This window comes from Podarcis raffonei, chromosome 1 (genome assembly GCF_027172205.1).
Source record: "Podarcis raffonei isolate rPodRaf1 chromosome 1, rPodRaf1.pri, whole genome shotgun sequence".
In the NCBI taxonomy this organism is placed as follows: Eukaryota; Metazoa; Chordata; class Lepidosauria; order Squamata; family Lacertidae; genus Podarcis; species Podarcis raffonei.
Window position 1 is genome coordinate 7,577,782 of NC_070602.1, and position 12,972 is coordinate 7,590,753.

The following is a 12,972-nucleotide window of genomic DNA, read 5'->3' on the forward strand; positions in this document are numbered from 1 at the left end:
AGAGACACATGTAAAAATTTTGTTTCAGTACTTGGCTTTTTATCAAATGATTTATTTTTGTTTTTAATTTTTAAAAATGCATGTCACCAAAAGTTAAATACAGCTGCCCTTTGAGTTCATCAGTGAAGATAAGTTACAGTTCAATAAAAGCTACTGCTTGTTAGAATGACAGATTATAATTGACATTTTTGTATCTGTATCAAAGTTTTTCCATTGATTGCTTTGCACTTACTGTCTGCTGCTTTGGATTTCCTTTTGGCAGAAAAAAGGGCACAAATGAAAACAAAATGAATAATATTTTACTTTCTGTATTTAATTATTGCATACCAGATACAAGATTGCATTGGAAAATACAGTGTTCTTAACTTGCAACCTCATGGACTGTTCACCTAGTTCTAGTTCCTTTACTGATAAGGCTTGCAACTATAATATGTATCCCTATAACTCATTAATTAGTGGTGCAAGAGAGCCATACAGTAGTATGGCATGTATTTCAGATTATTCAGACAGAAGCACTGCATCACCTGCATTAATTCATGCAGAAACATCTTCATATAGATGGATGGTCCCTGCCCATAGGTTAACTTTAATAAATTTAAGCATTGGGATACCTTGTTCAGCTGTTTAAAAATGATGATTGGTGCAAATGCATGGTATCAAAGAAAGAGTATACACAGAGGTATACTTTTTTAAAATGAGAAGCTTCGGGAAAATGAATGTGGCATATTTAATCCAATTAAACAATTCTCTTGCAGTTATTCAGTAGCAAGAAAGGACATTGAGGAATTAGACATCCTAAATGTTACAAAATCCGAGTTGTCTTCTAGAAAAGGTAAATTTCAAAAGTTACTGTATAAACTGTTTACGAAAGCAAATTAGTTATGCAATTATAGTTATGCAACTAGTCATAGAGACGGAATCCACATGGTCCCAGGGCAGGTCCATGCAGTGTTACGTGGACAATAGTCTTGTACAAGCTTAGAAATGGAACATAAACTGGTAATGCACTTGCAGAAGGGAGGCAGAGACCAGTAGGCAGGCCTGTCCACAAAGTACAGGTTATTGATTATGGGTTTAAAGGTAAAGGTAAAGGACCCCTGACAGTTAAGTCCAGTCGCGAACGACTCTGGGGTTGCAGTGCTCATCTCGCTCTATAGGCCGAGGGAGCCGGTGTTTGTGTGCAGACAGCTTCCGGGTCATGTGGCCAGCATGTCTAAGCCGCTTCTGGCGAAACCAGAGCAGTGCAAGGAAACGCCGTTTACCTTCCTATTGATCTATTTGCACTTGGACGTGCTTTCGAACTGCTAGGTTGGCAGGAGCTGAGACCGAGCAACGGGAGCTCACCCTGTCGTGGGGATTCAAACCGCCGACCTTCCGATCTGCAAGCCCAAGGCTCGGTGGTTTACACCACAGCGCCACTCACGTCCCTATGGGTTTAATGACACACAAACATGTGTACCCTAACGGACAATTTCTGACATGAAAAGCAGCCTGGGTAGGGAGACATCTGAAGGGTTGAAGCAGTGAGGGGCAGGTGCTCAATACTTTCTCCACTTGCTACTTTCCCCTTTTTATTCCCCTTGCCCAGCAGCCTTTCTCTGGTGTGTTGGCAAGGGGGAAACGGATGTCAGGAAGCATGTGTGTTGTGAAAACAAAAAGGATAGTTGCAGCTGAAAAATGATATCCAGTGAAAAGCTCCTCCCACCTGACCCTGCTTATCTGTCCCCACTCACAGCTGCTTTTCTTGATAATGGGCCATGTCTGTTTTATTAAAAAGTGTTTGCATCTAATCTGTAGTTAGGTTCTATTCAGGATAATGAAGCACATAAGTGTTGTAGGCAGTTCATATAGATTGCAAGGAGTAGAATTCCTAAAAGAATGGAAATGTCCATGTGACTATTTGGTGGCCAGTGTGCAGGAGAAGTGTCCCAAGAGTCAAGGATTTGTGGCACACCTGGGTGTGAGCAGCAGAGCCCATAAATCTGGCCATAAGAGTTAAGCTGCATATATTTCTGTTTCCAGCCCACATTGAAACAGCTGAAAAGGAAAATGCAGGAATGTGGCCATTCTTGCAGTAGATTTTCTAAAGGAATCTTCCCTGTCAAGCAATATACAGTGGTACCTTGGTTCTCGAACATCTCCATTGACGAACATTTCGGAACCCGAACACTGAAAACCTGGAAGTAAATGCTTCCGTTTTCGAACGTGCCTCATAAGTTGAATGGCTTCCACTGTGTGTTTTTCAATTTTCTCAGCTGAATTTGCAAACAGCCCTTTGCGCCTCAGTTTTCAAACGTTTCGGAACTTGAACAGTCTTTCAGAATGGATTGCGTTCAAGAACCAAGGTACCACTGTACAATTTTCTGGTTATCACAGGTACTTGATTTGCAATTTCAGAGCATTATACTTCTAGGATAATGAACGTTATAGTGGGATACTATTAGTTTGACTCTTTGCAGAAGGTGAGCATTATTTAAGATGTTAGGCTAGTATTACCAGTAGATACCCTGGTAAACAAATGCCTAGGCTTAGGGTGTATTGACATCTTGGATGTCATATAATGAAAGCGGCATGTTATGAGTGAAATCAGATAGAAGTGTTAAAATACTGTAGGGGCTTATAGGGCAGAGATGTATGTATCTATATGCATGCGAGCCAAGTTTGTACAGTGACACAATTAATAGGATGCTCTAAAGAACATGACAGGCTTTTGGAACTCCAAGGACCAGTGGCATAGCGTGGGGGGTGCAGGGGGGGCGGCCGCACCAGGCGCAACATCTGGGGGTTAGGGTTAGGGGGCGCAAATCCACGGGTTAGGGGGCGCAAATTACTTGACTTGCCCCGGGTGCTGACAACCCACGCTACGCCACTGCCAAGGACAAATATTTATTCTAGTATTAGCTTTCAGGTCCAGGGCTACTTTGTCAAATATTGATGTAACTATTCCCACATTTTAGTTGATGTGTGATGCGGGGAAGACAAATCCTGCTCTTTGCGGGCGAAAGTCAGCGGAGAGTTGATTCCATCTGGTTAGGAAGGCTATGGCTTAGTGGCAGAGCTCACTTGTTGCATGTAGAAAGTCGTAATTTCAATCTCTAGTATCTCCAGTTGAAAGAATCTTCGTTTTGGGCCTTGAAAATATCTGCACCCCAAAATATGGAGGAATGCTGCCATTCAAAATCGGCATTTCCGAACCAATAGTCAATCTTCATTTGAGGCAGCTTTATATGGTGTGGAATATGTTCTTCTAGTCTGGAATAAGCATAAACTCGCATTATGGTGTGAGAACTTTGGTTGTGTTTTAACGAAACCTTGTAAACATCAAGATGATTAAAGGAATGCTGAGGGTTAAATATTCCACTTTGTAGGAACTGAAGAATTTACACATAAATGAAGGTTGTGAATTCTGTGCTACTAGTAGTTGTTAGAAAGGTAATCGTGTCTTAATTTGGTATATGCCCCTTGGAAGTGCCCCTTTATTTTATTATTTTATTTTGGCATTAGTTTCTCACCTTCCTCTTGATAACCCAATATTGAATTTGTGACCTTAACGTATAGCTGAAAAAGGAGCAAGGATAGCGCCAATTGGTAATAATGCAGTTTTGATTCTTAGTACCTTGAATGAGTAAGCACGGGACGTTTTCCTCCGAAGGGTTACAAGAGGCGAGCTCCTTCTTCAGTCTGAAAGTTATACCTTTGAATTGGAAGATGGATATGCGGGAAATCTTGGAATCCTCCAGCAGTGATGAAGAAGATGGCGGGGAGCCTGGGAGTGATGAAGAGGAAGACAAAAGAGAACATAAGGAGGAAGAAGTAGTGGTGAGTGGGTTGGCTTTCCTTTGTACACGTGTAACTTAATATGCTCCACATATAACAGAGCTCCTCAAATGTCATGTTTGAAAATAATTTCAAGAAAAAAAATAGCTTGATCCTACAGATTGATCCTGTGGTCCTCCAGATGTGACAGCTAGCGTGGCCAGTTGTCAGGGATAAGGGATTTACAGTCTAGCAACATCTGGAGGACCACAAGTTTCCTGTTCCAGCTATAGATACTTAAATGGAAGCAAATACCAACATTTTCTGCTGCATTTGCTCCTAGACGGAGCTACAGAATGGCTGGTGACACAGTGGAAGGAGCCAGTGAAAGCTCCACATTCCCATGCCCCCACTCTAAGAAGCATGTCTCCTTCTGGTGGCTGGCTGTTTCTGTCTTTTAAGAGCTGTGAGGTGTGTGACTTCTCCCTGACCCAAAACTGTTTTGGGGAGTAAGTGCAGCCTAGCTAGCAGGAATAAAAAGCAAATAGTATCCTATCTGAACATGTGCGAGAGATGCAGAGAGAGTAGCAGGGGAAGATTTCAGACCATCTTTGGATGGTGTCCCCACTGCAACTGGAAACTGTAGAAACTGACCTAACAGATACTGAACACAAGAGGAATGTTCTTAGCTTTTTCACATGTTCCTGCGAAAGAGGATTCCATTTGTTACTTTGAGCAATTTCTTTCCAGGTTACTTTCCATAGGAACATTAATGTAGGTTAGATGAGGGCACATACTAGGCTTGAAAATCTTAATTTCAGAGAGTTACTATTTCAGGAAATTAAAAATCCTTTCAAAAAACACTGAAGGCCATTTTGAGTGAGCAACACTGAAGCATGCTTTTTCCTGTGGCATATTATTATTATACTGCACATAATTTTCTTAAGAGTTGCGTTATTTTGCACTCCTGGGATGCAGAACCAGGTGGAAAATGCATGTGTGTGTTATAGCAGGCATTTCCAACAGGTAGATAGATCGTGATCTACTGGTAGATCATTTGGATCCCTTCCAGTCGGGATTCAGGCCTCATCATGGGACTGAAACTGCCTTGGTCGCACTGGTTGATGATCTCCGGCGGGCTAGGGACAAAGGTGAGAGCCGTTTCCTAGTTCTGCTGGATCTCTCAGCGGCGTTTGATACCATCAACCATAACATCCTTCTGGACCGTCTTCAGGGGCTGGGAGCTGGAGGCACTGTCATACAGTGGTTCCGCTCCTTCCTCCTGGGCCGTGTTCAGAAAGTGGTGGTGGGGGATGAGTGTTCAGACCCCTGGACTCTCACTTGTGGGGTGCCTCAGGGTTCTGTCCTCTCCCCCATGCTTTTCAACATTTACATGCAGCTGCTGGGAGAGATCATCAGAAGGTTTGGGCTGGGTGTTCATCAGTATGCGGATGATACCCAGCTCTACCTCTCTTTTAAATCAGAACCAGTGAGGGCGGTGAAGGTCCCGTGTGAGTGTCTGGAGGCGGTTGGAGGATGGATGGCGGCTAACAGATTGAGGTTGAATCCTGACAAGACAGAAGTACTGTTTTTGGGGGACAGGAGGCGGGCAGGTGTGGAGGATTCCCTGGTCCTGAATGGGGTAACTGTGCCCCTGAAGGACCAGGTGCGCAGCCTGGGAGTCATTTTGGACTCACAGCTGTCCATGGAGGCACAGGTCAAATCTGTGTCCAGGGCAGCTGTTTACCAGCTCCATCTGGTACGTAGGCTGAGACCCTATCTGCCTGCGGACTGTCTCGCCAGAGTGGTGCATGCTCTGGTTATCTCCCGCTTGGACTACTGCAATGCACTCTACGTGGGGCTACCTTTGAAGGTGACTCGGAAACTACAACTAATCCAGAATGCGGCAGCTAGACTGGTGACTGGGGGCGGCCACCGAGACCATATAACACCGGCCTTGAAAGACCTACATTGGCTCCCAGTACGTTTCCGAGCACAATTCAAAGTGTTGGTGCTGACCTTTAAAGCCCTAAACGGCCTCGGTCCAGTATACCTGAAGGAGCGTCTCCACCCCCATCATTCTGCCCGGACGCTGAGGTCCAGCGCCGAGGGCCTTCTGGCGGTTCCCTCATTGCGAGAAGCAAAGCTACAGGGAACCAGGCAGAGGGCCTTCTCGGTAGTGGCGCCCGCCCTGTGGAACGCCCTTCCAGCAGATGTCAAAGCGATAAACAACTACCTGACATTCAGAAGACATCTTAAGGCAGCCCTGTTCAGGGAAGTTTTTAACGTGTGATATTTTACTGTATTTTTGGTTTTTATGGAAGCCACCCAGAGTGGCTGGGGAGGCCCAGCCAGATGGGCGGGGTATAAATAATAAATTATTATTATTGGACATCTGTGGTAGATCACTGGTAGATCACTGGCTCCCCCTGAAGAAGCTCAACTACTTTGACCTCGACCCGCCAAAATGTATCACTAGATCACTGCTAGTTTTTAACTCTGTGAGTAGATTGCAGTCTCTTGGGAGTTTGTCACCCCTGTGTTATAGGTAGTAGACAATGGCAACAGGATTGGGGGGGTGGAGATAGACTTTTTAAAATGTTTCTTCTGCATGTAATAATGATGGTACATAAGAACAGCCTGCTGGATCAGGCCAATGGTTCATCTAGTCTAGCATCTTTTTCTCACAATGGCCACCTCGATCCCTACGTGAAGTCTGAAAGCAGGACCTGAGTGAAACAGCACTCTCTCATGATCCCCAGCTACAGAGCCATTGCGGCAAGTAGTCTTTGGTAGCCTGACCCATGAATTTGGCTAATCTTTTAAAACCATCACTGTGGGAACGAATTCCATAGTTTTACAATGTACAATGTACTTTCTTTTGTCTTTCCTGAATCTTCCAACCGGGTGGAATCCTAGGAGATGTCTGTGGCTTTTTAGTTGAACCTCATTTTAGTTTGGGACAGCATTAGAACACTTGAAGGCTACTTAACTAACTCTCAGCTGCGCATCACTGAGGTTACTGCAGACGAGATGCAGATTATTTTCACATTAATTTAAAATACGTGTAGTCTGAAGAGCTAAAATACAAATATTGCAGACAATTGAGGCAGAATTTCTATCCTGATATGCTCAATAGTCATTGTGCTTCAAAAAGGAGGCAGGCATTTCCATACTCAAGTTCAGAATCAGCTGTCCCCCACTTCACCAGTTATAGCTATTGTTCCTCTTAATTTTATGTGGTTATATTTACATTATCGTCTATCCCAGCCATCGGTGATGAAGCCTCAGGACTCCAAGCAATTGTGGTTTCTCTCAGTACTCTTTCCAGCAGTGAATGAATCAATCTTCAGGGTATACTGAAGGTATAAACTTCAGGGTAAACTTGAGTTCCTCTAACTCTTTCTTTCTGAATCCATGAAGAGTGGACTTGGCATCTTCAAATAAAGCTGCTTGGGTTTTCCCCCCAGCAAATCATAATGTTGCTCTTATACCATGGCTTAGAAGAGCTCTTTAAGGCTGCATCCGCATAATACATTTAAAGCACATTCTCCCCTGACGCCCCCCCCCCAAAAAAGAATTATGGGAACTATATTTTAAGAGGGATGGTTCCTAGATGGAAGGGAAATACTTTAAATTTATTGTGTATATGCAACTTAAATGTACCACTGTGTTCTTGATCTCCTTTTCACAGATTTTTTTTTATTTCCCTTGTTTTTTGTACATACTTTTAGCCCACTCTTCACCACAGGGTCCCAGGGTGGGTTACAAAAAAATTACAATTAAAAGGAATACAGTGCACAATGTTTAGATCCTAAAATAAAACTACAAGACAACCAATATCGGAGTTACAAAACAGCAGCACACAGCAGTTCAGGATGAATGAGATAGAAAGATGCAAGCAAAAAGAAAAAAGTTTTCATTGAGAGATCTCTCCTCACACCCCCTCTGATTTTTTGAAAAGTGCAGTGGAGGAGCTGACTGGTGGAGTAAATGGGATAGTTACCACGGGGGTCACCAACCTTTTGGGGCCAGTGGGCACATTTGCAACCCAGAGAAACCATTGTGGATATCAAGCACACACCACAATCTTTTCTATGGGCAGCAATAAATGCTTCTTTCAAGTCTAATTTAAGCAGGGAGGGAACACTCTGCAGGTGCCAAGGAAGGCCTCTGTGGGTATAAGAAGACGTCAGGTGAGCTTCCCTTGGAAAGTGATTTCATAACGGTACCAGTACTGAGAAGGTCTGCTCCTTTGCAGCCACCTCCCTCTCTTCACTTCTCTCTTAAGGTTTGGAGAGAGAGATGCGAGAGGAGGTGATTTATTAGTTGCTTGTTTCTGTCATTTGTATGCTGTCCCATAACAAAGGTCTCTCTGTGGTTTACAGTAAACAAAAAAACAATGTAAATATATGATAAAAGATACAAAGTAGCTGCATAAATACAACAAGAACTAATATTACCGCACACCCAAAATTAAGAACACAGATATAAACATAGATGCCAGTGAATTATACAAATCGTTTGTATAAATCATATAGAAAAATGATACAGTCATACCTCATGTTACGTTTGCTTCATGATACATTTTTTCAGGAAGGGTTACTTCCAGGTTTCGCCGCTCGCGCATGCGCAGACACGCCACTGTGGGTTGCGTTCTGCTCATGTTGCATGCACACTTCTTCAGATACCATGCACACGAAAGCTCATACCAAGAACAAACTTAGTTGGTCTCTAAGATGCTACTGGAAGGAATTTTTTTATTTCCTTAGAAATAAGTAGCAATGTTTGGCCTCCCTTCACAAAGTCCACCCTTCAAGGGCATTAAGTGATTTTAATAAAAACTGGAAGAACAAATTAAGGCTTCATTCAGCTTGCCAATCAAGTGTCTCTCTTGACGGTTCTGCTGCTCTCTTGGGTCTCCTCCTCTAACTTGGACCATAACTGTCGGCCATCCTTACTGAGGTTGATGGGAGATGGAGGTCCAGCTGCATCTGGAGAGCAACACATTCATTCTCCAGTCTTTTTCTGTAGCTTGTGGGTCCTGCTTTTAGGGCATCAAGCCTGAAGTGGGATTTCTGAGGAGGCAGTTTGGAGAGTGAGCAGATGTGTGGCTTCTCCTGCTACAAATGGGCACATCTGGCATAGGAGTGGGCCCAGTTTATAAACACAGGTTAGCAGCCCGAATCCCTGGCCTGACTGCCTTTTGTGGATGGGGGGGTGGGGACTACAGTGGTATCTCGGGTTAAGTACTTAATTTGTTTCGTAGGTCTGTTCCTAACCTGAAACTGTTCTTAACCTGAAGCACCACTTTAGCTAATGGGGCTTCCCACTGCTGCTGCGCCACCGCTGCACGATTTCTGTTCTCGTCCTAAAGCAAAGTTCTTAACCCGAGGTACTATTTCTGGGTTAGCGGAGTCTGTAACCTGAAGCATCTGTAACCTGAAGCGTCTGTAACCTGAGGTACCACTGTATTTCGGAGGAAACAATGGTTTGTGAGACCCGTTTTTCACGGCGTTCTTCCATGTCCCATTCTCGGTGGGCCTTAAAAGCACATGGCAGGCAAGCATTGTCGTGCCCTTTTGGGGCCTAACCCCATTTGTCTTTGTTTAATGCAAGAGAAGCCCCAGAGGTTCGTAGAAAACTCGTAGGTGCTTCTTAATTTCTCGATTTAAGTTTCCTTTAAAAGAAAGTTAGGAAACGCCGAGAGCCGTCAGTGCATCGTTTTTCCGAGGGAAGCAGCGGCAAAGCATTGCACCGCCCCTGAGGAAGAGCCTGTTTTACTTCGCCTGGCCAAAATCCTGCAGTTACCTGCTTTTGGGTGTGTGTTTGTTTTAAATCCAAGCACAGGGTGAGGGTGGTGGTGGTTTGTTTGCTTTTTAATGGGTCGTTCTTTGTGGGGGGTTTTTATGTAGGATAAGCAATGTGGACTTTGCAAATCCCCCCCCCCAACACAGGGGGGGGGTCGGCCCTTGAGCCTGTTGGACGAGGAGGAAACTTGGCCGGGCTGAAAGCGCGGCGCCGCGGCCGTGTTTCCCTTTCGCTTCCCCCTCGTCGTCTGCGGCCTTGCGAGGCTGCGAACAGAATGGCTGTTCATGCTTCGAGGCTGCCTGCGGGGTTGCCATGGCGACGCACTGTTGGCTGCGAGTGCGCATGCTCGGGGGCGAGGGGACGATTGAGCCGAGGCTTTTGGCAGGCTGCCCGGGGAGGCTTACCAGATGCTTTGAAATGGGCTGTCTCCTTTCTTCTCCTCCTCCTCCTCCTCTCATGTAATGTCCGATTCCTCCCTTTCCTTGCATTTACCTATTTATTTATCTATTTATTTACCTATTTATTTGAACGGACCGGGGGAGAGGATGTGAGGAGCAATGCTGCAGAGCAGCGGCGGCGGCTTCGGTGCAGCGAGAGAAAGGGACGCAAATATTTGCAAGTTAGGCTGAAGTACAGCGAGGCACCGCGAGCAGATTAGGTAGAAAAAGCAAACACACATATATATATATTAAAAAAAACCAGTTTGCACTTGGGAGGAAAACGCAGCACCCGGGTAAGGACTCCTCGCGCGTTCAGTAGGTGTAGCATTAATCCATTTCGGCCCCTGTGGGTGGGGGGTGGCTTTTTCTTTTTCCTTTCTTTTTTTGGTGAGGGGTGGGGTTTACTTTTTTTTAAGTTTTCTGATCTTTCCAGCAATGCATGCATGTAATCCTCTCTTTTTCCCACTCTCCCCCCTTGCAAAATAAAATAAATTAAAAAATGCATGTATAGATATTTTTTGTTCCTGTGCCAGAAAAAAGAATGGCTTTTTAAACAAAATGGAGTCACTTTCCATGCAAACATGCCTTAATACTGAGCAAAGTGTAAGGGCTTGATCGTTTGTGGAATGTGGATTCTCTCTCCTCCTCCCCCCTCCCCCTCCCTCATGTTGTTATACAGAGTGAATAGGCCACATTTTGCAGGGTGTGAACTGTTGCAATCTGCGCTAGGGGTTTTTTTGTGTGTGACTCTGTGTGTTAGCATTTGTAAATACACCGTTGTCGCAGGTAAGTGAATGAAGGGCGATCCCCCTTCTTTTAACCCCTGGGTAATATTTTTATATGTGGTTGCTTACAACTGATACTTGGCTCCTAAAGAGCTTCTGCCTTTCAAACAAAAGAGGAGGGAGGGGGAGCTTTGTTTTTCTTTTTTTAAATAAAAACTGCATTCCTGTGCATTTCTTTTTAGACCTAACTTGGAATTAAAATGTTGGTAGAGACTGGAAGGTAAAGTACACCAGAAAGAGAGATTAGCATAGGGGGGAAATGCAGAATCTATTGTTTCATGTGGCAGGAGAGAACCTTTATATAAAAGTGAAGATATGGAGATCAGTCTGGCTGGTGGAACACTGGCATTTGCTTTTTATATTGTCAGCAGAAATCATTCTTACTGGATCATTAAGTCAAAGTGTTATATACGTATCTCCTTAAAACCTAGTCCAGTCCTTTCCTCCTCCCCCCCCCAGTCCCCCCACAAGGAAATATTCAAGCATATTATGTTATTATGTCAGGTTTTTTCTTTTCTTTAGTGGTTTGATTCAGAAGTAAAACGCAGTCCTAAGAAGGGGCACTTCATCCGGCTTCTCTTCCTGCTATGTAAAATCTTTTACATTTAAAATAATGTAATATTTAAAATAACTGGGGTGGAGCTCTGTTCGAAACGGGCTGCGATTTTTTATAAACCTGCTTTTGTGCTGAGATTTTGTCACCTGGTGGTTTTTCTTGCAGTTCTGGCAGTGGAATGGGCCTTGGGACTGGTAAGCCACCTCTGGATAAAGGACACGCTGGGTCCAATCCACCAGTCACTGCTTCACTTGCTCCAGTGGAGATTGTTTGAGGCTCAAACCCATGTCCTATTGAAATGTATGGTGCCTGTGTAGCCTCAGCAGTGCTTGGTGTGCTGCTTATTGTTGTGCCTCCCCTTTTCTGCATGCAGTTTTCACTGTACCTGTGTAGGAATTTGAACCCAGAACTCAGTGAAAAGAAACCAGTTCCCCCATTGCAACATACTACCCCAGGGGTCAGCAAGGTTTACCTCGCCTGGGCTGGTTAACTCCAGCGGAGATCCCTCTGTGGGTCGGATCGCGCGGTTCATGATTTCCTGCACCTGCGCAGATGCGATTTTCTGCATCTGAGCATGCGCAGACGCGATTTCCGACATCAGGGAAGCGAGTCCCTGCACTGCGCTGGTTTAGCGCAGCATGCAGGGACTCGCCGAACGGGCAGCTCTGTTTGGGGGCGGCTCATGGGCCGGTTAAACGACCCCCATGGGCCGCTTGTGGCCCATGGGCCTTAGGTTGCCGACCCCTGTACTACCCCTTTCCCACATGGATATGTTAATACGTCAACTATTCTTAATCTTACATATTTATTTATCCTCTGATTTCTTTCCCTGACAGTACTATAAGTCCCTTGAACCATTCAAGTACTGAGTTTCGACCCAGGAAATGTCTTCCTAGCCCTTGTAGCAAGTTGGCAATTTATCTGAAGTGACTTGTAGAAATGGTGGGTGTGATGTGGCTTTGCCATTACCTCTTCTTCCCAAAGCCTAGTTTCTGGCTTGGTTATTACCGCCATGTGCAACGGTGCGTCAAGGTACCATTATCCAGGTGATCAGGTTCTTTTTTTCTTTTTTTGCAGTTGTCCCCAAATACTGCTTGTTAATCCTGAGCTTTAATGAGTTGCTCTTGAGTTACAATTGAAAGCTTTTGTATTGAGATTTTATCAGGTTGAAAGCTATTACAGTTATTATTCTCTTGCTCTTTTTCACTTAGCTCAGATCCATACCTATCCCATTCCCCAGCAGGTGAGGAGCTGATTTCAGATTTGGCCAAGAAGGCCAAATCCGTATGCAACTCAGTAAAATAGCAGAAGGCACTTTCTTTCCTCAGACATTGTACCTCTTGGATCCTCTGGTGTGTCCAAAAATGGGGACCGTGTCCTCTGGCCTTCGTGATCTTGAAGGACCTCTACAGAGGTTCAGAGGGTTTATCTCAGAGGAGGCAGAAACACCAAAAGCCGCCATTTTGACTTTCTTCAGATTTTTGTTTTCTCTTTTTCTTGCTTTTTATGGTTATTGGAGATCTGCCTTAGTCAAGAGCCTAGATCAGGATTGGCTAACCTTTGGTTCTCCAAGTGTTGTTGGACCAGCTCCCAGAATCCCTGACCATTGACCATGATTGATAGG

The 12,972-nt window shown here is 44.6% G+C and overlaps 1 protein-coding gene across 1 annotated transcript in view; it reads left to right on the plus strand.

The window, feature by feature from the left end:
• Positions 1-12,972, plus strand: part of ARID4A (AT-rich interaction domain 4A) — a 57,466-nt gene that overhangs the window by 19,940 nt on the left and 24,554 nt on the right. The window contains exons 10-11 of the mRNA XM_053396736.1: positions 756-832; positions 3,653-3,819. Coding sequence (XP_053252711.1) covers positions 756-832; positions 3,653-3,819 — 244 coding nt within the window. The remainder of the gene's footprint in view (positions 1-755; positions 833-3,652; positions 3,820-12,972) is intronic.